This window comes from Psammomys obesus, unplaced genomic scaffold (genome assembly GCF_907164565.1).
Source record: "Psammomys obesus unplaced genomic scaffold, mPsaObe1.curated_primary_1811, whole genome shotgun sequence".
In the NCBI taxonomy this organism is placed as follows: domain Eukaryota; kingdom Metazoa; phylum Chordata; class Mammalia; order Rodentia; family Muridae; genus Psammomys; species Psammomys obesus.
The window spans coordinates 5196675-5220272 of NW_026595981.1; the positions used below are offsets into that span (position 1 = coordinate 5196675).

The 23598-nt window shown below is 40.0% G+C and overlaps 3 protein-coding genes across 8 annotated transcripts in view; 1 reads left to right on the forward strand and 2 right to left on the reverse strand.

Moving 5' to 3' along the window:
* Window positions 1-23598, forward strand: part of Nf1 (neurofibromin 1) — a 236566-nt gene that overhangs the window by 164967 nt on the left and 48001 nt on the right. The window lies entirely within an intron of this gene.
* Window positions 4105-12247, reverse strand: Evi2b (ecotropic viral integration site 2B). The gene is made up of 2 exons (XM_055620219.1): window positions 12157-12247; window positions 4105-5760 (listed from the first exon to the last, which is right to left on the reverse strand). Exon 2 carries the CDS (start codon window positions 5743-5745, stop codon window positions 4390-4392), a length of 1356 nt encoding a protein of 451 aa, XP_055476194.1. The 5' UTR covers window positions 5746-5760; window positions 12157-12247; the 3' UTR covers window positions 4105-4389.
* On the reverse strand, window positions 17387-21610 carry Evi2a (ecotropic viral integration site 2A). The gene is made up of 2 exons (XM_055620221.1): window positions 21415-21610; window positions 17387-18643 (listed from the first exon to the last, which is right to left on the reverse strand). The coding sequence occupies exon 2, from the start codon at window positions 18621-18623 to the stop codon at window positions 17952-17954; it is 672 nt and encodes a 223-aa protein (XP_055476196.1). The 5' UTR covers window positions 18624-18643; window positions 21415-21610; the 3' UTR covers window positions 17387-17951.

Here is a 23598-nt window from a genome sequence, read left to right on the forward strand (position 1 = left end):
CTTTATATTTTTGCCAGTGGTTGTTTTTAAGGTTTGTTTTTGTTTGTTTGTTTTGTTTTGTTTTTTGGCTTTTTGAGACAGTGTATCTGTATCTCTGGCTGTTCTGGAACTCCGTAGACCAGGCCTTGAACTTAGCCGTCCACCTGCCTTTGCCTCTGGTTGCTGGAATTAAAGGTGTATGCACCACCACTGCCAGCCTTTATATATGTTTTCAAAAACCATTTGTATTTTTTCTTCTCTGGATGTTTTATACGTTTTTTTTTTTTTGTTTTTTTTTTTTAACTGTCCATCATCCAGTTATTCTGTTGTCCATCTTTAGGAAGTTTCTTACAGTTTATAGGTGTTTGAACTGAGTTGATTTAACTTAAAGTTTTTAACTTTATGTCTTTTGACTTTTTAATGCTGAGTTATATTTTGGTTTTAACATTTGAAAAGTTTCATATAATTGAGTTTCTATTCTGTTTTTGCTGCTTCTAGATTTTGAGCCTCAGCTCGGAAGATGTTTCCCCATGTCCAATTGTAAAGAGGTTCAGCAACCTCCTCTTGCATTTTGTCGACCTCACGCTTTCTATTTAGATCTTCCTTCTACTCAGTGTCTCTTCTAAATAATGAGTCATGTTAATCCACTTTTCTTTTTTCAAGTATCTATTTAGCTGTCCCAGCACTTATTTCTCCTGATCAGGTATTTGAATTTATTTCTAAACACTATGCTCTAGAATTTGAATTATAAGTTCCCAAGTATTTTGCTGTTCTCCTTTTTGAGCAAAATTAAGGCTGATTTCTTCTGAGTCACTTGCTTTCCCTGCTTTTGTTTTCCTCAGCAGTTAAGAAAACCAGGGGTTTTACTAAATGGTCTTCCAGGCTGTTACACAGTTCTGGTAAGAGCTCCACTGGTGTGCAGTGTGACGTTCACGGGGCCTCTTAGTCCACTGCGTGGTTATTTTTCAATTTTTATTATATTTGTGTGTGTGTGTGTGTGTGTGTTTGCGTCCCATGTGCTTGCATGCCTTGGCACACACGAGGAAGTCAAAGGCACCTTGTGGAAGGCAGCTCTTTCCTTTATCCCTTGGAGCCCAGGAATCAAACTCTGGTTGTCAAGCTTGGCAAAAAGCGTCTTTGCTTGCTGAGCCATCTCATGCCTTGTTCTTTTCTCTGCAGTATCCTAATTTGTTAATCTTTCCAGGAGGCTTTTTGTTTAGTTTTTGTTTTTTCCTTCTTGTCGTTCGTTGATTAGTCCCTTTCTCCCTGCCGAGTAAGCAGGGAGGCACTGTGGGGCTGCTCAGCCTCCGCTGACCTCAGGGGGAATCGCATACAGTCACTCTGAGCTGCACTCTCTCTGCACAGAGTGTGTTTGAACGAAAACAAAATTTAAAATCCAGCTACCTCTAGTATCTGCTAGTCAGAAAGCTAAGGGTAGTGCTTAAAGAAATCTGACAAGACTGTAACCAAGTCATTAGCTCCTGAACTGTTTGTTTCTTTATTTGGGGATGGGCAACTGAGTGAGTGGAAACGACACTTGTCGCAGCACCCACAGAGCCACTCACTCTTCGCTCCAATCCCAGGGGTCCAGCACTCTCTCCTGACCTCACAGGCACCAGGCACACAGTGGTACACGGGCGTGCACCCAGGCAAAATGCATACATAGAGCAAAAAGACATAAATCCTACTAATTTTATTTTATATATATGAGTGTTTTACCTGGATTTATACACCGGTGTATTATTTGTGTGCCTGTTGTCCATGGAGTCAGAAGAGGGCACCAGATCCCCTGGAACTGGACAGTTGTGAGCTGTCATGTTGGTGCTGGGAATTGAAGCTGGGTATTTGAAAGAGCAGCAAGCACTCATAACCTCTGAACCATCTCTGCATCTCCTCCATTAACTCTTGTTTTCTCAATATCCTTTTTTTTTTTTCCCCAAGAGATCAGTAAGGAAGGTGTTGAAAGAAACAAAACGTTGGGAAGAGCTTTTGGGCTCTTTTTTTTTTTTTTTTTAATAATTTATTTAATTTTATGTGCATTGGTGTGAGGGTGTCAGATCACCTGGAATTGGAGGTGCAGACAATTGTGAGCCGCCATGTGGGTGCTGGGAGTTGAACCTGGGTCCTCTGGAAGAGCAGCCAGTGCTCTGAACCCCTGAGCTGTCTCTCTGGCCCCAACCCCCTTTTGAGCTCTTATATATGAGAGGGGTTTGGTGATTGTAACATCTCAAACCCGAACTGCTAGAGCTCATCACTTTAATCAAGATATGTAAAGAATAAATTCTCAACATTTCTGAGTGCTACAGTATAAATTAGTCTTAAAATTATATTTGAAGGCACATGAAACAAATTTTGTGGATAACAGAAAAGAACCAGTGTAACAGGATGGAAAACCATCATGCTTGAAATAAGTAGCTCAGTGAGTGTTTCTGCAGATAAAGTATTCCTTGTCAGTAAATTAGATGTGGCTTGCAAGAAATAAGGCAAGCATTGTATGTAAAATAACACTTAGGCTAGGTGTGGTGGCCACAGCTTTAATCCTAGCAATTGGGAGGCAGAGACAGCTGGATCTCTGTGAATTTGAGGACAGCTTGGTCTATATAGAGAGTTCCAGAACAGCCAAGCCTACATAGAGGGACCCTGTCTCAGAAAACACAAACAACAATAATAATAATAGTAATCTACCCAAGAGCCTGCTTATTTTTTATTCCAGATGGGCTTTTTAGTGTTTGAACACTAATGTTACAAATGAATACTATATTCTATTCGGAAAAGTTCCAGAATTTGTGCTCTAAGTAACTCTCTTCCCTTGGACTTTAGGTAAGAATAGGAAGAAGGATGTCCTTGTTGGGCAGATGAGCACTTCTGTAGCCTCACTAACATCTATACAAAGTAAGCCAATACCCACTGACCCCTTCGACTTTGACAAAGGTTGTGCCCATACCTCTCCGTTATCTCATATTCCTCAATTGTCAGGTGGTAGTTTAACATTTGAACTTCTACATTTAAAAAGGTGGTTTGGGATATAGAGATAGCTCAACAGTCTAGAGAGCTGCTGCTATACTAGAGGACCCATGTTCAGTTCCCAGTATCCGTGTTAGACAACAGCTCATAACTTCCTGTGACTTCTGTTCCAGGGTGGCTGACATCCTCTTACAGTTCCTACCAACACCCTCCCACAGGCAGATAGCATGCACGTGCATACACACACACACTTTTAAAAAATCATTTCTAGACTAAAAGTTGATTTTTAAATAAGTATGAACTTATTTAATAATACTTATTAAATAAGTATATAACAAAAATCACACACACACACACTTTTATTTTTTTCTCCCTTCTTCTGCAACACTTGATTTTGTCTAAATGCTTAGTTTCTGCTTCCCTGACATTTTAGAAAAGTGTCTACATTTTGGGGCCAGTGAAATGGCTCCGTGGATAAAGGTGCTTGCTGTCAGGTCTAATGACCTGAGTTCTGAGTTCTATCCTTGAGATGGGAGAAGAAAACTGACTCCCACAAGTTGTCTTCCAGCCTCCAAATGCAGCCTGTCTCCAAGCCCTCCCCCCCAGCTCCTCAGTCATTTGAAGAGAGGGGGAGGAGAGAAGAAATTGCAGTGGCTCGGTGGTTAAGAGCACTTACTACTCTCATAGAGGATTTTGATTCAGTTCCCAGCACCCACATGGAAGCTCACAAATGTTAGTAACTCTATCCAGTTCCAGGGATCCAATGCACATTGTCATCTTTTGACCTCCTCAAGCACCAGCCATATATGTGTTACTTATATGTACATGTAGGCAAAACACTTGTACATATAAATTTTTAATTATAAAAACAAGAAATCTGCCTTTTATGGTAGATGCTCATTTTTTCAGGGTAAATGTTCCTCAGCACAGCACTCTTGATTTCATATTTTAATACAGTATTGTGTCTATGTGTTTCCATTAAAGCCAAAATATATTTTAATCTCTTATCTCCATAAATTGAAATAGTTATTTAATATTTGAAGTATTAATACTTGGATTATTTAAAATTTCTCATTTCTATTACACCGCAAATTATGAGATGGAAAAATAGAATTTTTTTTTATTCAAGATAAGTTTATCTACAGCTTTTCAAGGGGAAAATCTGTAATAATAAGTATATGTAGATCTCATGTTTGCAAAATGATTAAGCTCTTGACATATCAATCATTCATATGTAAAGGGACTCTGCTTTTAAAATAAGTTCTATAGCTAGTAAGCATATCACTGTAATAATCAACCTTTGTACATGGGCTTCATTCAGGTGTCAGATAGTTCCTAAACAAAGTCACTCGGCTGCCGGTTGTTATATGTGTCGTACCAGGAGGACAGGAAATGGGATGTCCTCCATCTCAGGATGGAGGACAAGCTAGAAAGCAAACTGTCACTTTACAGCAGCTCTGTAGAAGCTGGCGGGGAGTCTGTGAGATCCTGATGGAAGTCAGGAGTAGAGAACTCCAGACTAGTCTCTTGGTTAGGCTCTTGATTGATTATAACCTCTTCTGCTAACGGAAGGGAGTTAAATGAGTCAGGGGGTGGCGGAAATGACTGTTGAATCATGGAAGTGTGGTCTTCACATGCTTGGTGTAGACTGTCTGGAGATGGTTGGAGACTGGTAGAATCGTTTGGTACAGGAGAATCCATTATCATTGTGGGCTTGTCTGAGAGATTCCCATCTAGATCGAGAGGGGGAGGTGGCAGGGGCAGATCCGCGTCATCTGAAGAAGACACAGCTGTACCGATTGTTGACCCATCAGCACTGTCTTCTGATAGACCATTTGTTTGATCTTTCACGTTCTCAGTTTTGAGGCTGTTGCTATCATTAATGTGTTCACTTGATGCAAACAGCTTAATTTCTAAATCATCTGCTAACGGTGTGCTTTTGCTTGGTTTCCAGGTCATAAGCGAAACAACTGATGTGCGTTTTGTGGGTACTTCACTCTCTCTTATGTTATCCATACACATGTCTGGTGTTTCTCCATCAGCGAATGGCGACCTGCCAGCCCAGTTTTGATCATTTAAAATTGGTTTCCTCAAGTATTTCCACAGTATAATCATGAGTATAGCTACCAACATAGAAATTAGAATTGTGCCAATTAATATGGCAGCTATTGTATTGTGGTTGGTTTTATGTGCAGTTCCTTTGCCACTTTTTGGTTCCAAAGTGACTGCTGCTGCTGGTGGTGGTGGTGGTGGTGTGTTCCTTGGTAAATTGTCATCAGTCATATGTAAATTAGTAGGTGGTGTTGATTTTGTGGACTGATTATGGATAGTCTGTAGTACTGGTTTTTCAGAAGAGGTAGAAGCAGGTGACAGTGGCTGTTGTGTATAGACAAGAGGTCTTGGTGGTGGTTTAGTGGAATTATGGGAAGAAGAGGATGGTTGATTGGCCAACGTGAACACAGGTAGTGATGTTTGTGGAAAGGAGTTGTTGACCGCTGATAATGCTTGACTGGTGATGTTGGAGGCAACTGGTCTTGCAGAGACATAAACGGCTGGTGTTGGTTGTCCAGGCGTGCTTTGGGCAGGTGGTGATTGTTGTCCAGAAGCAGGGTTGTTGAGTTGTGGCGTTGTGCTCAAAGCACTCCCTGCTGCGTTTGGAGAAGTAGGTGCAACATGCAGTCCTGATGGTGTGAGAGCAGCAGACTGTGGCTGCTGCTCTGTAGAAACTGCTTCTGTCTCTGAGAAAAACTGATGGTTCAAGTACTGACAAAGCAAGATTAAGATGAAATGCTTGAATTCCATTTCAGAGTGCTGCTTCTTTACCAGTGATTTCATAGTGAAAGGGAGAAAAAAAGACAGTTAGCTATCATCTAGTGTCCAGTTACACTTTACTCTTCATTACAATGTCTGAGACAGAGTTGTTGGGCTTTTGGTTAATATTTACTCTGGTTTCTACTTGACAGATTATAATAACTCCAGTTCATAGTACAGCATTTGGAGTTCCTGGAAAATAATGTTAAATCTTTTATAAAGTGTCTGCATAACCTTGCAGCCCCTCTAGCTTTCTCAGATTCCTTTATTTCACATTGTCTTGAATGTGCAGGTTCAACCTGCTGAGCCCCATGCTGTCTGTTCACTCTGTCCCTAGAAATAAAGTGGCTCTGCCTCTGCAAAGAACACCAGTGACCAACGCCCTTCACCTGTTGTCTTTACTCTTTTTTTTCTATTCGCTACATTTTACTGTACTGTTTCTTCACCAGTGTTTCAGTAGCTCTCATAATAGTTTTCCTTTCACACCACTCCACTCAGCTCTTTTCCTCGTGTCTCCTAAATAGTTACTCAATGTTCAGTCTCTCTCTCCCTTTAATTTTCTCTCTTCCTAGTTCTCTAAGTTTCCACTCTAAGCCTTTCGCCATAACCACCAAGCGTGTGCATCCGGTCCATTTCCCCTTTGCTGTATGTTCATGTGTTAGTGAACACTTCATGTGGATATCTCAGGATCAGCAAATTCAGCACATCTAAAAGATTCCCCAGCTGGGCCTGGTGGTACACACCTTTAATCTCAGCACTCAGGAGGCAGAGGTCTGCAGAGTTCAAGGCCAGCCTGGTCTACAGAGTTCCAGGACAGCCAGGACTAAACAGAGAAACCTTGTCTCAAAAAACAAAAACAAATAAACAACCCAAGTATGCTGGTCACTCCTCTGAGGTCCTGGCGGTGCAGGTGCTTCGCCAGTGGTCGGCACTCTGTGCTGTGCACAGTACTGGCTTATGTTAAGGGACTCACGTTTTTGAGTGAGTCAATCTCCAAGTTCTGGGCTTAAAATTTCAGAGAAATAGGACTGCAGAGACGGCTCAGCAGCTAAAGCATCCGTTGGTAGGCTCACAACTGCCCATAACTACAATCCCAGAGGGAATCTACCACCTCTGCTCTGTGCAGGCATCAGCACTCATGTGCACACAGTCACACAGAGACATGCACACACAATGGGAACTGAAACCTGTTCTGCGGATTCAACACCCTCACACAGACATACACGCAGTCAAAACACCAGTGTCCACAAAATAAAATACATAAATTATTTTTGAAAAATAAAAATAAAATCTAATAGAAAGAAACAAAAACAAGAAAATCCTAAAGTGATTCAAGTCCCCCTGGCCCAGTTGGTCAATTAAGTAAACCCACTCCTACTTTCATTCAGATATTGGGCAACCATTTTTGTCTCAGACCCTATTCTATATTTGAGATATTAAAAAAAAAGTTACTGTTTTTAAGCACTTTAAATTTTTATGGTAAAAAATAGCTGATAAAAAGTAACTCTGCATGTAAGCCATGTAAATTTGTTGTTTTCAGTGGCCTTACACTCTAACATGAGTTCTGTGCTGACTGACGTTGTCAGTGCTGAGTATAATGGGGCTTGTTCTGGAAATGACCAAGACAGTGTTGACTGTCTGAAATAGCAGTATTGTCTTAACGTTATGGAAAGGAAAATCTTAGACTGTTAGATACTAGTTGTTATATATGATAAGAAACTAGTTTTTCGTGACTCTGAAGATACAATAAAACGGTTTGACAATTTGAGTAGTTTTTATTTTCTTACTCATCTATGATACCAGTAGTATCATAGAAGGATAATGATAACACCCCTTCTTGTCCATTTGCCTGTGCCTGCCTGCTTGCCTTTGCTTCTTCCTCCCTCTCTCTCCTTCTTTCTTTCAGTTTTTTGTTTTTTGTGTTTTAAGAAGCAGTCTCCGTGTGTAGCCCAAGCTGGCCTTGCATTTGGTATTTCTGTCTCAACTTCCTGACTGCTGGGATCACAAGCTTGAGCCAGAATGATCTAGATTTTCAAGAAAAGATACATTTTTTTTCTGTCTCTTTCTTTATATTTTTTCTCTAGTGCTTGAAGCCTGAAGTTTAAAATAGCTCTCTTGCCTAGTGCTGATAAATTACCCTTCTGATTTCCTTGCTACTTCATGTAAGGATACACTGTATCTGTCTAGAGAAAAGCTTACAAACCAATCTTTAACGTCCTTGCATACTTCCTAAACACATTAAGTTATGCCAGTTTTCACTGACTTTAAATGTGTTCTTTTTTGCCCAATCCTCTTCCTTGCTGACTGCATGTCTGAACCTATCTTCTTGTAGACCTCAATTTAAATTCCCCTTCTTAAACCAAGTTCTCTGTGACTGACCACAGCCACAAATAGCTGTTCCCTAAATCTCCTCAGTTCTTGTCTTGCTGATCTCTTTGGTAGTTCTTCATGGATGCACCTCATGCTTTTCCTTGCCTAAATAATTGTGCTTTTTACTATGTCATTTTCACATTTTCTATTATTATTGCCATCACCTCAAACAAGATTTTTTTTTTTTACTCTACAAAGGTAGAAAAAAAAAGGGAAGAAAAATAGCTGTATAGAATATGCTGTAGATTTGTGACTTACATAATTTATTTCATTTAACCTTCACAGAAGCAAATTGGAATAAGTTGAACATGGGGGGGGGGGGATTGACTGTTAGTGACAGTGTGAGAATTTTACCAAGACCCTGTTATTCTAAAGTGTGCATTCTCTGTTCTTCCACTGGGCGTGTTTTCTTACCTTTAACTTTTGTATTAGTTGCTCAGTAAATATTTCATGTGTGCTGGACCTCTTGATTCTTTGCTGTTTATTTCACTTTTACTTTTTATTAAGACATCTATCTTAATATAAGCAGAGAAAATAAAATTTAGGTAAATTCTGGTTTTTCTCCCTTTTTTAGGGTTCTTTAGGGGAAACATTTGAAATTTTGGCAGGGATGTGAGGTTCTGACTCATCTCTAGATGGTCATCATTCATGCTGTCCCACGCAGTAATTTTTATAGGTTGCCCAAAAAAAGGCTTGGTTAGAAAACGGTGTTCAGTGTTTCATTTTGTAAATGTTTTTAGAAAATGCTTTCCAAAGCAACAGAAGATATGGGCCATGAATTGTCTTCAGCTAAAAATGTTTCCTCTTTTGTGACTTCACCTAAAATAAAGAAACCATACAGTTCCTCTTTTTAGTTGGCTGAAAAAGGAAAATAGAGGAGGAACCAGTCAAAACAGGAGCATCATTACACAACCCAGTTTGGTTTGTAAGGTCAATTCTGATAGGTTCATCACCTCTAGTGTCAACAGGAAGTTAGATGTTTGATGTTTCCACTCACCACAGTAGTAAAAGCAAAACCCATTTTTCAAATATCCTGCCACTTTCTCCAGTTCATCACTTACATTACGAACCCTCCCTAGGATCTGCTGCAGCAGAATGCTAGAATCTGTTAGAATCTTACTATGGCAGTTCAGAATAATCTAAAGAAGAAGTATCAAGACAAAAAAGAAGAAATTTGGGATTTAATAATTTAATTTTGGGGGACGGGGAGCCTGACTCTTGTCAGAGTTAATGAAGCCAGTGTTATAGCCCTTAATATACAAGGTTATTGAACACATTTGTCAACTATGTAACTGGTATCTACCTAAAGTCCACACTGTTTCTGCAGAGAAAGGTGATGGTCAGCTGAATTTGGGGCAGAAGATAAAAAAGAGATTAAAATTTAGAATAGACAGGAAATGGGAATGAAAAAAAATTAAAGAAAATGAAAGAGAAATTTCACAAAAACTTTAGGATGCACCAGGTATGTGGAAAAGGATCGGTCAATTAGGAAAGGTATTGAAGAAATGGAAATAGCTGGAAATGGTAGCTGCTTATTAGTTTTCAGGAGGTTACTGAAGAAGGGAAGAGAGGATTATCATGGGTAAAAGGCTGTTGGGAATTGTCACTTCCTATCACTGGCCTGTGTGGGGGAGTAAGAATTAACAAACAGGAGCTGACCATCCAGAATGGAGGACCTATGAACCCACCTTCACTCCAGGCGCCCCCACTGTCACCTCCCTAACACTCACTACCTAGAAGTATGCCTGCTAACTATAGAGAACCCAGCACAGTCTGTATAGGATCTTCCTTAGAAATGCTCTAATCTCCGGCTCAGGAAAATCCAGATTGCTCGACCTTCCTATAGCAAAACTTCTCTCAGTATTTACAGCATGAGGTTTAAATCTGTCATTTTGGCTCTTTGTTTTACCTGACTTTTTTTTTTTTTTAATTTTTAAAAAGGAAAACAATGCATTGTTTTAGTGAATCAGTATTTTAAGCATGGTTACAATAAATATGGAACTCCCTAGGATTAGGCATGTGTTTGTCACATACTGCCAGGGCTGGGGGTGAAGCTCAGGGCTACAGTGATGGTCTCCCATGCACAAGGCCCTGAGTTTGATTCCTCAGTACCACAGAAATACCATTACTGAATACCCACAAAATTCCTATGTAGTAGGATTTATTTGTATGACCGAGGTGGTTATATTTTCATCTTCCAGACTTAGAGAGAGAGAGAGAGAGAGAGTTGGTTAACTTTGCAAGCTGTCACAGCTCTAAGCAGTGGCACTATCATGGAAACCTTGCTGACCTGAGCCCTTGACTTCTGTTGGTACATGCTGGAGCCTTTTGTGGAATTAAGAACGAGAAAGGCTTCATGCCAGAAAAGGACTCTTGTAAGGTCTCTGCAACAGTGTAAGTAACTTTGGGGCTAGGCTTACATAAAGGGTAGGAAAAGAAGTACTAGACAACACACATCAGTCCAGGAATCTATGCAAATAGTTTAGGAGTTTTGAGTGTTTAGCATGTGAGCTGTCAAAATTACAGTTAACTGAAAATTTTGTGATACTTCTTTAAAGATTAAGCATTAAAAGCCATCAATTTATATTTAGCATGTTCAGAATTACTCACATGATACTTCTAAGTAAATTATGTAGGAACTTGTTGAAAACATGGAAACTGTTAAACTTGAGACTAGCCCTGTTTCAGAGAAATTTGAGCTTAAAAATATCTCTACTTTTTAGTTTATGTAACATACATTACTTTAAAAATTTCAAACCAAGATTGATGGTGGTAGCACATGCCTTTTATCCCAGTACTTAGGAGGCAGAGGCAGGCAGATCTCTGAGTTTGAGGTCAGCCTAGTCTATAGAGCAAATTCTAGGGCAGCTGGGGCTACAGGGAAAAACCCCAAGTTGCACTTCCTCCCCCCCCAAAAAAAAAAAATTCAAAGCAGACTGCTATAAGGAAAAGTTGTGTTGATGAATGGTTGAAATAGGATCTAACCCAGTTCCAAATTAGTTTTCCTTTGGACTGCAGATCTCTGGAATCTCCATGTATTTTTATTATTTTATTTGTAATTATTCCATTTAGTCACAAGGCAAGTATCTTTTTCATTTACTAACAAGTTTTTACAAAACATTCCGTGGATTTTTTTTTTTTTCTGTGCTTTATATTCTTCACTAAAAAGTCAGCCCGGGAGTATGTGGCATAAGCACATACATGATATAAGTATGCACATACTCATCATACTATTTTTTGCCTTATGGAGCTTTTTAAATGACATAATTGTTATACATCACAGTTATTACTTAAATATAAAATTCGTTTTGTACACAACACATAAGTTCTTTTTAAGTCAAGTCAAAATGAAGGTAACCATTTGTAGTTTATAAACTAAAAGGGATAGACAAATAAAACTAATTTAGGCCAGGCATGATGATGTGTGCTTTTAATTCCCGTTCCTGTGAGGTAGAGACAGAAAGATCTTAGAGGCCAGCCTTGTCTACATATAGAAACCCTGACTCTTTTTTAATGAGCAAAAATGATTAGATAACTTAAATGAGATTTTCTATATGAGTAGAAAGTCCTTATAGAAAGTAAATTAGACTGTTTTCTTTCTCTTGTGATACTGAGTATTAAACCCAGGTCCTCATGCATGTTGGGCAAGCTCTGGCACCAACCTGTAGCACCAGCCCTAGAATTTTTAAACAGTATTTTAAAGGTTGTAAATTCAGTCCGAGCCCATGTAATTTAGTTTTATTTTTAGCTCCTAGCTTTTTAAAAATTATTAAAGTAATGTTAAATATTTTGACTGAGTATATCTCAAAGGTCTGATGATATTAAAACCTCAATGAAAGTCTTTCAGACAATATCGACCCTGAATATAAACATATAAAATTCACACAGCAGAGCCACAGAAATCGTCTGTAGACATTTTTTAAACTGTTGAGAGCTGCATTCATCTGTAAACACTAATGATATTTTGGTTTTTAAAATAAATTTTATATAAGCAAAACTGAAATCAGATGGCCTGTGTCGGGGTGCTCTTACCTGAGAACTTCTTTCGCAGAATGTAAATTCTTGTTCTAAGAGGACATGTTTTGACTTGGCTGAGAAAGCAAAGAGTTGGTTCGGTGCAGATTAAAAATGGTCCTCTAGCACACTGAAATGGTTTCCGTACGCAGAGGAAGTTTATCAATAGCAGTTACAGGAAGTGCAATAAGCCACAGAATGACTAAGAAATGTGCTCCTTCAAAGAGCTTATATTGAAACACAATCTATGTAACTTAAGTGCTCTTAACTGATGTTTGTAAATAAATATCCCTTACTCTCCAGTCATGTGATTGTATAATCTAAACACTTAGGATGGAGTCTTGCTGAGAAATTATATATCCTGAGGAAAATGCTGAGTGAGATTTCTTATTGGAAGAAGTGAATGATGTTTAGGTCGTAGGCAAGTCAGTGGCTTTCTCAGTCACCATTTCCTCCCCGGAAGGAGTATTTCCCTCCCTGGAAATACTGTGAGCATTGGATAAAATGATGCCTCACACGGTAGATAACCAGTGCATCTTAATGCTGGCTCTTCGTTGACAGCACCAAGGGGAGTACTGGCAGAGCACAAATAAAAGTATAGTTAAGTTACTGTCACCCAATTTGATTTTGGTACTGTGGGTCATGCACAAAGCCTCACATATACAAGGCATAACTCTACCAATGTGCTGTACCTTTGCCCCAATACTTCCTTTAAAGAGAAGACAAGTTTTTATTTTTATGTATATGTACGCCACATCTGTGTGGGTGCCCTCAGAGGCCAGAAGAAGGCCCTGGATTCCCTGAAGCTGAGCTCCTCTTGGAGGTGAGCTGCTGGATACAGGTGATGGCACCCGAGCTCAGGTCCTCCGAAGAACATCAGGCACTCCTTGTTCCCCAGTATTGTTTTTTGTTTGTTTGTTTTATGAAACTGACTAAGCAAAGAATATGAAGAGTATGAATCAAATTTTGAGGCAGCCTCTTCCTCATCTGAACAGTAGAGACTGTCATCCCCAATTTATGATGGGGTTTAAGTAAATGTAAACGCCTCCTCGGTGCACGGGTGAGCAGAAACAGTAAATACCAGTGTGTGGACACTTTCTCTGGTCACAGCCAAGGAATATAGACTATTATGACTCAGTTCTTAACTTGTTTTTTGGTTTTTTGTTTGTTTTTAACTTTATTTTTTTCTTACAAGTTACATTTTATTAACTCTCTATCCCAGCCGTATCCCGCTCCCTCATTCCCTCCCAATCCCACCCTCCCTCCCTCATCTCCACCGCGCCCCTTGCCAAATCCACTGATAGGGGGGGACCTCCTCCCCATTCATCCGATCCTGTTTTATCAGGTATCTTCAGGACTGGCTACAAAGCCCTCCTCTGTGGCCTAACAGGACTGCTCCTCCCTTGGGGGGTGGGGAAGTCAAAGAGCCAGTCATTGAGTTCCTGTTAGAAATAGTCCTTGTTCCCCTCACTATGGGAAACCAATTGGTTACTGAGCTTCCACAGGCTACATCTGAGCAGAGGTTCTAGGTTATATCCATACATGGTCCTTGGTTGAATGTCAGTCTCAGAAAAGACCCTGTGCCCAGATATATTTTGTCCTTGTGGAGCTCCTATCCTTTCCCCATCATACTAACTTCCCTTCTTTCATATGATTCCCTGAGTTCTTAACTTGTAATAAAATGTTATGAAGTGACCTTTTTATTGGGGGGTAGACAGCTTTGTTTATTTTTGAGAACAGGGTGTCATCATGTTACCTAGACTGGCCTTGATCTTTCATTCTGCCTGTTTGAGCCTCCCAAGTGCTGGGATTATTGGCTGTGTACTGCCAGCACACCCTGCTGTTAAAAAGCTTTTACTTTACTATTTTAATTCACTTTAAAATCTTTGGATTAAGATAATAATCATTATATCCAGGAGTAGAAAATAAAATGATCTTGTTAAAAAGTAACTTAGGAAACTTTGAAGCTATAGACGCTTTTAACTACTTTCTTTTTCATAAGCTTTCATTGAGGCATCATTCTCAGAATGTATGCTTAAAAATTAAGGGTTGAGTAATAGATTTTAAATATTCCTGGAGTACATAAAACTTGCATGTCTTACTTGGAAATGCTTGACCAATATGATCACTACCCATAGTCATTTCCAATCAGGACTGTTTTACCCTTGAAAAGACGACCAGGGTGGCCATTTTCACTATGTTAATCCTACCACTCCATGAGCATGGGAGATCTTTCCATCTTCTGATATCTTCTTCAGTTTCTTTCTTCAGAGACTTGAAGTTTTTTTTCAAACAGATCTTTCACTTTCTTGGTTAGAGTCACACCAAGATACTTTTGTTATTTGTAGCTATAGTGAAGGGTGTAGTTTCCCTAATTTCTTTCTCAGCCATTTTGTCTTCTGTATACAGGAGGGCTACTGATTTTTTTGATTTACTTTTGTATCCAGCCACATTGCTGAAGGTGTTTATCAGCTGCAGGAGTTAGTCATATAATACAAGATAAACATACTAAAATCTATACTCCTAAAGAAGCTAAACAAGAAGGACGACGCTAGGGAAGTTGCTCAGTCCTCATTCAGAAAGCAAATGGGATAGACATCAGAAGTGGGAGAAAACATGGAACAGGACAGGAGCCTACCACAGAGGGCCTCTGAAAGACTCTACCTAACAGGTTATCAAAGCAGATGCTAAGACTCATAGCCAAACTTTGGGCAGAATGCAGGGAATCTTATGAAAGAAGGGGAAGATAGAAAGACCCGGAGGGGACAGGAGCGCCACAGGGAGAGCAACAGAACCAAAAAAATCTGTGCTCAGGGGTCTTTGCAAAGACCAACACTCCAACCAAGGACCATGCATAGAGACAACCCTTGCTCAGATATAGCCCATGGCAGTTCAGCCTCCAAGTGGGTTCCCTAGTAAGGGGAACAGGGGCTCTCTCTGACATAAACTCAGTGGCTGGCTCTTTGATCACCTCCCCCTGGGGGAGAATGTAGCTGTACCAGGCCACACAGGGAGACTGCAGCTAGTCCTGATGAGATCTGATAGGCTAGGATCAGATGGAAGGGGAGGAGGACCGCCCCAATCAGTGGTCTGGGGGAGGGGCATGGGAGGAGAAGAGGGAGGAAAGGGATGAGAGAGGAGGCAACAGCTGGGATATAAAGTGAATAAATTGTAATAATCAAAAAATAAATTAAAAAAAAAAGAAAAAAGGCAACCAGAGTTTGGCATGATGATGCATACATTTGTGAGGTGGAGCAGGAGGCTCAGAGTGTTGGAGATCACCATACATAGTAAATCTGAGGCCAGCCTTGCTTACAGAACATGCAAAACCACTCACTCTGCCCACTTACCTTCTAAAAGCAAATGGATTAGAGCAAAGAAGAAAGAAGGGATAGTAAGACAAAGACATCCGTGTACTAGGTCCTTTTTCATTTTGTTGATGTTTTGCTTTATCTAGTGTAACATGGTTATGATTTACTGTTTAGGGGAAGAACATTATTTTTTTTAACTAATAGTAAATTGATTTTTTTTAAAAAATGGTATTAGCAGTTAAGAGCACTGACTGCTCTTCCAAAGGACTAAGTTCAATTCCCAGCTCCCACATGGCAGCTCACAACTGTCTGTAGCTGTAGTCTCAGAGAGAAACTGATGTCCTCTTCTTGCCTCTGTGGACACCAGGTACACATACAGTTCATAAACATACATGCAGGCAAAACACTGTATACATTTAAAAAAAGAAAGAAAGGCTCACAACCATCTATAATGAGATCTGGTACTCTCTTCTGGCGTGCAGGTGTACATGTAGACAGAACATTGTCTACGTAATAAATAAATATTTTTTAAAAAAGAAAAAATAAATTTCATGTCCTGTGTCCCTCAACACACAGTGCGTTTAAAGATGTAACCTAAACCGGGTGTGGTGGTGCGTACCTGTAATGCCAGCACTTGCAGAGGCAGAGGCAGGCGGATTGCTGTGCGTTGGAGGACAGACAAGCCTACGCAGAGAAACTCTATCTCAAAAAACAACAACAACAAAACCAACCCAAAATAACAAACAAATAAAGATGTAACCTAGGTATTTAAAGTAACAGAACTTAACAAAAATGAATTTAAGACTCAAGGGTAATACCATTTAGATAGTTAGGAAAAAATGCCTAGTACTTGACTTGAAACTTAGATCATTATAACTGAAATCAAATGTGGGACATAGAAATTAGATATTGGCATTAACATTTTTTTTTATTCTGGTACATAGCCAGGATGACTCACTCATTAAAAGGGAAATGCTAAGGGGCTAGCTCAGCAGTTAAGGGCACTTGCTGCTCTTGTAGAGGTCCCAGGTTCTATTCCCAGAACCCACCTGGCAACTCATAGCCATCTGTAACTCTACTTCCAGGGGGATCTGACATTCTTTTCTGGCCTCCAAGAGTACTGTATGCACACTGTGCAAAGACATACATGCAGGCAAAACACTCAGATAAAATATAAATAAATCGTTATAAAAGGAACATATTGCTCTTGCAAAGCACTCACATCAGGTGGGTCGCAATCACCTGTAACTCCCGCTATAGAGGGTCATGGAATAATCTACAAGTGTACACACACAGAGACACATGCATTCGCACGCACACACTCCTCACTTCTCTTTATTCATGCTGCTCTTTTGAATAAAAGTGAAAATTGATGATTTATAAATTACTTAGCACCCTTGGACTCTAAACTTTAACCAGCTTTAGGGCATTTGTTATGTTTTCTTGTTGTTAAGGATTCAGACAGGGTCTCACTATGCAGGCCAGGCTCAAACTCAGAATTCTCTGACTTGATCTTCCCAAATGTTGGAATTACAGGTGTGTGCTACTGCACTTGGCTGGTGCTTGTTATTAATCTAGTAAACAGTGTGTCTGCAAAATACAAATTTTTAAAAATTATTTTATGTATATGCATGTTTTATGTCTATGTACCATGTATATGTCTGGTGCCCAAGAAAGCCAGGATCCTTTAGAACTGGAATTACAGCCAGCCATGAACCATGTGTAGGTGCTGGGAATAGAACCAGAGTCCTCTGGAAGAACAGTCAGTGCTCTCACTTCTGAGCCATTCCTTCAGCCTCTTGAAATGTTATTCTTAAACACTAAAACATTTTTCATATTTATTCATAGCCTTTTGTGGGTATGAGTCTCATCTATTTTGGTTGTGTTTTTCTTTTTTTATTACATGTTCTAAGACAATATAAATGAGAGGTGCATGGTCAGCTTTGTTCTAAAATCTGTTTATTGTTCAAAATTAAGTTTTAATTTATTATGTGTAGTAGAAAAGCGCTTTTGTCTTGTACTTTATGTAAAGTAGCCTAACATTAGCTGTGCTAAGATACAAACTGGTGTGGGTTCTCTGTCATCTAGTGAGAATGTTTGATCATGTTACACAGTTGAGTTCTATACATGTTAGGAATTTGAATCCTGCTAGGCACTGTGGCATCTGCTTGGCTCTAAGGGCTTCATAGAACTCTTCCAAGTTCATGTACATTCAGACAGATCATTCACTGCTGAACAGGAATATCTAGTTACCTCTTATTTATTAGTTTCTTCAGCTGCTGTTGTTTTATTTATTTTTTTGAAAATAGGAAGTGTGAAACAGAAATGCAGTTTTAAGTAACTTCAGCAGACATACATCTCCCGTTCTGGTCTGTTTGATGCTAAGCTGCTTGTCAGACTTTTGATCGTCTGAGCAAACACTACTGTGCAGTACTCCAGCCAGCTTTATTTTTAACTTGGCTTTCCTCATTGCTGCTTTGCATTTCCTTTCCAAACCATGGCCTAGTTGAGTTTTTCAGTTCCTTCTTCATGCTTCCTTTCCCTGCTAGCTGTAAGCACACCAGTAGACTGCATCAGGAGGTTGGGGCCTGTGAGTTCTTTTGCTCTTTTCCAAGTGTCTGATTCAGCAGTCCAGAGCCCACTGCTTGCCAGAAAGTCGCCATTGCTCCGAGGCTGCCGCTTGCTTACTTGTTTTGACCTTCTGAGAGATGACACCTTGTTTGCTAGAACCACAGTTGATAGAAATAGAAAGGTACAGATAAGGAAAAGGACTGCAATTACAATTAAGCAGATTAGCATGGCGGTGTTGCTGTTGTTTTCCTCACAGACATCCTTTTTAAAACTTTCCCCCTGACTTTTGATCTCCACTGTTGGAGAACTGTTTCTGGAGGCCTGGGGCACAGAGGTCTTCGGGGTAGATGTAGGGGCTGCAGGCACAGTGGCAGATGAGGCAGGCTTGTTTTTAGGACTCATTCTGTGATCCACGGCTGGGGGAGTTACGGGGCTTGTGTTGGTCTCACTCAGAGGTCTACTTGTGCTGTTTGGATTCATGGAAGCCCAGGCAGAGATGTTGTTAGTCCTCGGGTGTGCATAGTTTGCTTTTGTTCCAGGAGATGAGGAACACACTGCTGTCATGAGGAAAAGAAGGTGCAGGTACTGTCCTGTGTGCTCCATGCCCACAGGTGTGCTGCTATCTGTTGAGACAGCAATATCAACCGTTAGTTTGTGGAAAACTAATGACTGGCGTGTGGAGTAATTGTAATTAAGGGACTGCGCTTGAGATAGCACAGGGAAAACAGGAATCCACGCCTACCATTTGCTGTCGGATACTGCTCAACTGATTTTCTTTTGTTGTTTTAACTGAATTTTTGTTCTTGTTCTTAGATTATGTATAAAAATTTAAACTTGTGTTGTGCATTTTGATGCTGTAAGTTAGCATTACAAATACCTAGTAACCATTTTTAACTGCGGACCACAGCTCTACATAGTCTCCCTTTTAAGGAAGCCATAGACCTCAGCTTGTAGTCAGAGGCTTCTGCTTTTGTGCTTGTGATTTCTCATTTAGGGCTTCTCCTTACTGAAGTGTCCACCTTCGGAGAAACACGTCCTCTTCTTGAAGTAAAGGAGAACTTGGCCTTGAAAGTTTTGTTTCATGTATAAAACGAAATCACAAGTAGAAGTTTGGCAGAGACTGAAAGCAAGTGTACATCAAGTAGGAATTTGAAGTGTGATGAGAAAACAGCCTTAGAATTGTCCTAGCATTTGTGAATGCAGCTTTGTGGTTGCTGCTTAGTCCACCTCTATTGCCCTAGCGAGTATGACTTTCTAAATAGTAGAGGCATGGCTGTTATGTCAACCCAGAATCAGGAAAAACAAAACTTTCCTTTGTACAAGTCACTTTTATTGTCATTCTGTAACTGGCATTCTTTTTTTTTTTTTCCTCCCTCATCTTAACAAACCTACGAAAGAAATTATAGAGAAAAATTAAAAGGAATCAATCATCAGGCTGTTGGGGGTCTTAGAACACAGTGCCTTACTGTGAGCAACTCATCTTCACATTAGAAGGTTGAGACTCAGCAGCCAGGCAGCCCTGTAGTAGCCCATGCTCAGCTCTCACCTCACCCTCCTCCCAAAAACTGAAACTCAAAAAAAGTACAAAGTTTCTTCCTTATCAGCCATCTGCTTAGAGAGCAGCTAACCTAGCAAGAGAGATTTGGCACCTTTAGTGAAGTGAGTTTTTACCTTTAAAAGATCACCCTGCCACTGCCTCCTGAAGCCTGGGATCAAAGGTAGATGGCCGGGTCCAATAGAGCTGTTCATAATACGATACCAGTTCTCCAGAACAGCTCTTGAGAGCATGCTTTATTCAGAGGTAAAAATGTAAGGAGACTTACAGGAAAAACACTAGATTGTTCTAAGACTTAATGAATAGAATTGTCTTGTTAAGAACCGTGTGTGAGCCAGGTAGTGCTGGTGCATGCCTTTAATCCCAGCACTCCAGAGGCAGAGACAGGTGGATCTCTGTGAGTTCAAGGCCAGCCTGGTCTACAAGGCAAGTCTAGGACAGCCAGGGCTACACAGAAAAACCCTATCTCAAACAAAACAAAACAACAACAAAAAGAAACCCTGTGTGTTTTATAGACGTTATTTTCAAACTTGAATATGTGGGGGAGCCTTTTTCTCAGGTCTAGGTTAGGGCCTGAGATGTTTCCAAACCACCTCCAAGTGGCACAGATACTACTCTGCTAGTCATACTTGAGCAGGGAGGTGCTCTGTGGGGTAGTACATGCTATTTGACAACATCTGAATGTCAAGAAAACATAAATTGCTGGGTAGTGGTGGTGTTTGCCTTTAATCCCAGCACTTGCGAAGCAGAGGCAGGCGGATCTGTGAGTTTGAGGCCAGTCTGGTTTACAAAGTGAGTTCCAGAACAGCCAGGGCTATACAGAGAAATCCTGTCTTGAAAAACAAACAGAAAGAAAGAAAAAGAAAGGAAAGAAGGAAGAAAAAAATACAGAAATTGAAACTAACAGGTGAGATACGTTAAGTTGCACAGACAAAAACAGCATATAGTAAATGATGCTAATTGGAAAGTAACTTTTGAATAATATTTTATACTAAGAGTAGAAGGAGAGGGGGAAACCTGTGCCTAATGTTGTGGAATCCAGGTCACTTTGGGATTATAATTGTTGGTAGCCACTTAAAAATGTAGGGCACTGACTTGTGTAAAAGGATTCACCTTCAGTCTTCAGACGGAATGATAGAATCTCTGGGTACCTTATAAATTGTTCACAAAAAGCAATACTTTAAATTGAGTTACTAAGAAGAGTCCATCCTCTTCTACCAGAGTAGACGCATGCATTCAATATTAACATGATTTAAAGTAGGTTATTTTAATCACATTAGCTCATTCACTGTCTTCTACACGCTAGCAGTGTACCACGGGTCGGATAATAGGCCTGCTGTTGATTGTCTTCATCCAGATGTGCTGTCGTGCCCCAGTAAACAAGCTGCTGACAAAAATGAAACTTCCCTTTTGTTCACAAGCATGAAGACTGTTCTACATCTCCGCTTTCTGCCCCAGAGGCCGGGTTGGGTTAGCAAGGTTTTGACTTTCTGGTTTTGTTTTTTGTCTCATCATTTTTAGTCAGATTTGTAATGCTTAAGCTTTAGGAATGAAAAACATATTTCCTTAATTATAAAAAAAAAAAGAGAGAGAGAAAAAAAGCTTTTCAACTCATTTGAGGCCAAACTCAGTTTCTTATCTTTACTTAAAACTCCATTTTAATAATTACAATTTTTAGCTCTAATTGATTATGCTGTTTACATATTTTTATAATAGTATAGAAAACACATAATGATTCTACTTTGTTAGAGTTATACATCTTTGAAAAAAGCACTTCCTGCATACTAATCTGAACATAGTTTTAAGTGAAAAGGAATAAAAGCCATATATACAACCTACCTTACAAAATGCTCTGTCACAATCTTTATTTAATAAACCACTTCTTTTCTTCTTATTTTAAGTAGAATAGTTTGGAGACTACTAAATCTGCAGTTTTTTTAAGAGGATACGTACAGCTAGCTTTCCACTTTTAAAACCAAACCACAGATGACACATTTCCTTTCTGCTGCAACTCAAACACATGCCACGGGGAAAAGCAAAGACTCTGACTTGTCTAGTTGGCCACAGGGATGACAAGAGGCTTTGTAGAGCAAATCTCCACCCCCAGAATGGGGAGGGTTTGCCACTTCTTTTTTTTTTTTTTTTATAACCTTTCGCTTATTGTTTGGTTTGTACCAGCTCTCTGCTTTTGAAATTAGTATTATTCAGTGGAAGTTATGTGCTGACATATATAATGTGGCCTTAACATCATTTTTATAATTTTTATTTTATAGGACAGAGTAATTTGAAAATGTAAGTGTGGGTCCCTGCAGGTATTTATCAGATAGAAGACTCAGTCACACACAACTCACATTTCAAGCTGGGAACTGCAACATTGATTTGAGCAGAATTTGGGCCTGCAGGGTGTGGTGTGTGCACAACTCCTGGCATCGCCTCCAATTAGACATGTCCGGAATGGATAACATTGTCTTCTGTGAAAACAGCTGCTCCTGATGACATCCTTAACTCTGTTGATGACAGCAGAGGCCTGGATTACAACAAGTGTTCTTCCCGTAGTACTTCCCAAGTACTTCCCATACCTAATGCTTTCTTTGATCAGAGCCTCCTTTTAGAGAGAGAGAGAGAGAGAGAGAACCACACTAACCAACTGGGCTACTTGGGCACTTCCTCATTTCTTAAAAAAAAAAGACAGCTTTTCTACATACTGGCAGGCATTCTACTGCAAAGCTTTATCCCCAGCCCTCTTAGTTTACTTTAAATGTTTTATTTATTATTCCTATGTATATGCGTACGTGCTCTTGGGGCTGGGCAGGGTAGGGAACTGCACATGTGTGTCATGGCACATTTGTGGAGATAAGACAGCTTCATGGAATCAGTTAACTCTGTCTTCCTTTAGGGAGGTTTTGTCATCACCGGGTTTGCATGGCAGCACCTTTACCTACGGAGCCATCTCTCTCTGACCTTCTCTCCTTTATTTCAAATTAGTTTCATTAAGTTGCCCGTGATAGCTTTGAGTACTTTTGCTGGGTTTTTTTCTTTTTACTTTATTCATCTCTCATATAATACATCCCAACCACATCCTCCCTTTCTTCCTCTCCTCCCAGTTCTCTCCATGCCTCCCTCTCTCCCAGATCCACTGTTCCTCCTTTTTCCTTCAGAAAAAAAAGCAGGCCTGAAACAAGTTCTCATGTAGTTGAGGCTGGCCTCAGTATGTAGCTGCAGATGACCTTATCTTTCTGCTCACCCTGCCTCCCTCCCGTGTGCTAGGATTACAGGCTTACCACCACATGCAGATGTGAGGGACTGAGCCCAAGCTCTCATAGACCCACTTAGACAAGTACTGTACCAACTGAACAAAACCCAGCCTCCTTGTTTCTTACTAAAAGTTGAAAAACTTGCTGAGGTATCAAAAATATGTATACAAATGGGAAGGTTATTTAAAACAAGAGAAATTCCATGCTCTCTATATACATTCGTATTCAGTAGGACCGTTCTGGTACCGATATTTTATTTTCAGCAAATAGGACAGCTGACTCTTACACTGTTAGTCCACAGAACCTAGCTTGAGGAATGTCCAACCCCAGGCAAAGACTAAGGCATGTTACAGTCTCTCATAGTTTTGCCATCACTTACTTCCCGTCTGCATCTCTTGGAACTTAGCTGTGTGGATCTAGTGCTCTAGCTACTGTGGATCTACTCTAGATACTGAACATATCTACTCATCTGTTTTCTATTTCACCTCTCTCCTCAAGCCCGACTTCTCTTTCCCATTAAGTTCAACCTCAGGGTTGTTTAGATTTGCATCTCCATAATGACGAAGGACGTTGAACATTTAAGTGTGTCTCTGCCATTTGATATTCCTCTATTGAGAATGCTGTTTAGCTCTGTACCCCATTTTTTAATTGCATTATTGGTGTTTAACTTCTTGAGTTTTTTTTAATATATATTCTGGATATCAGCCCTATGTCAGATACAGGGTTGGTGAAGATCCTTTCCCAGTCTGTAGGCTGTCGTTTTGTTCTG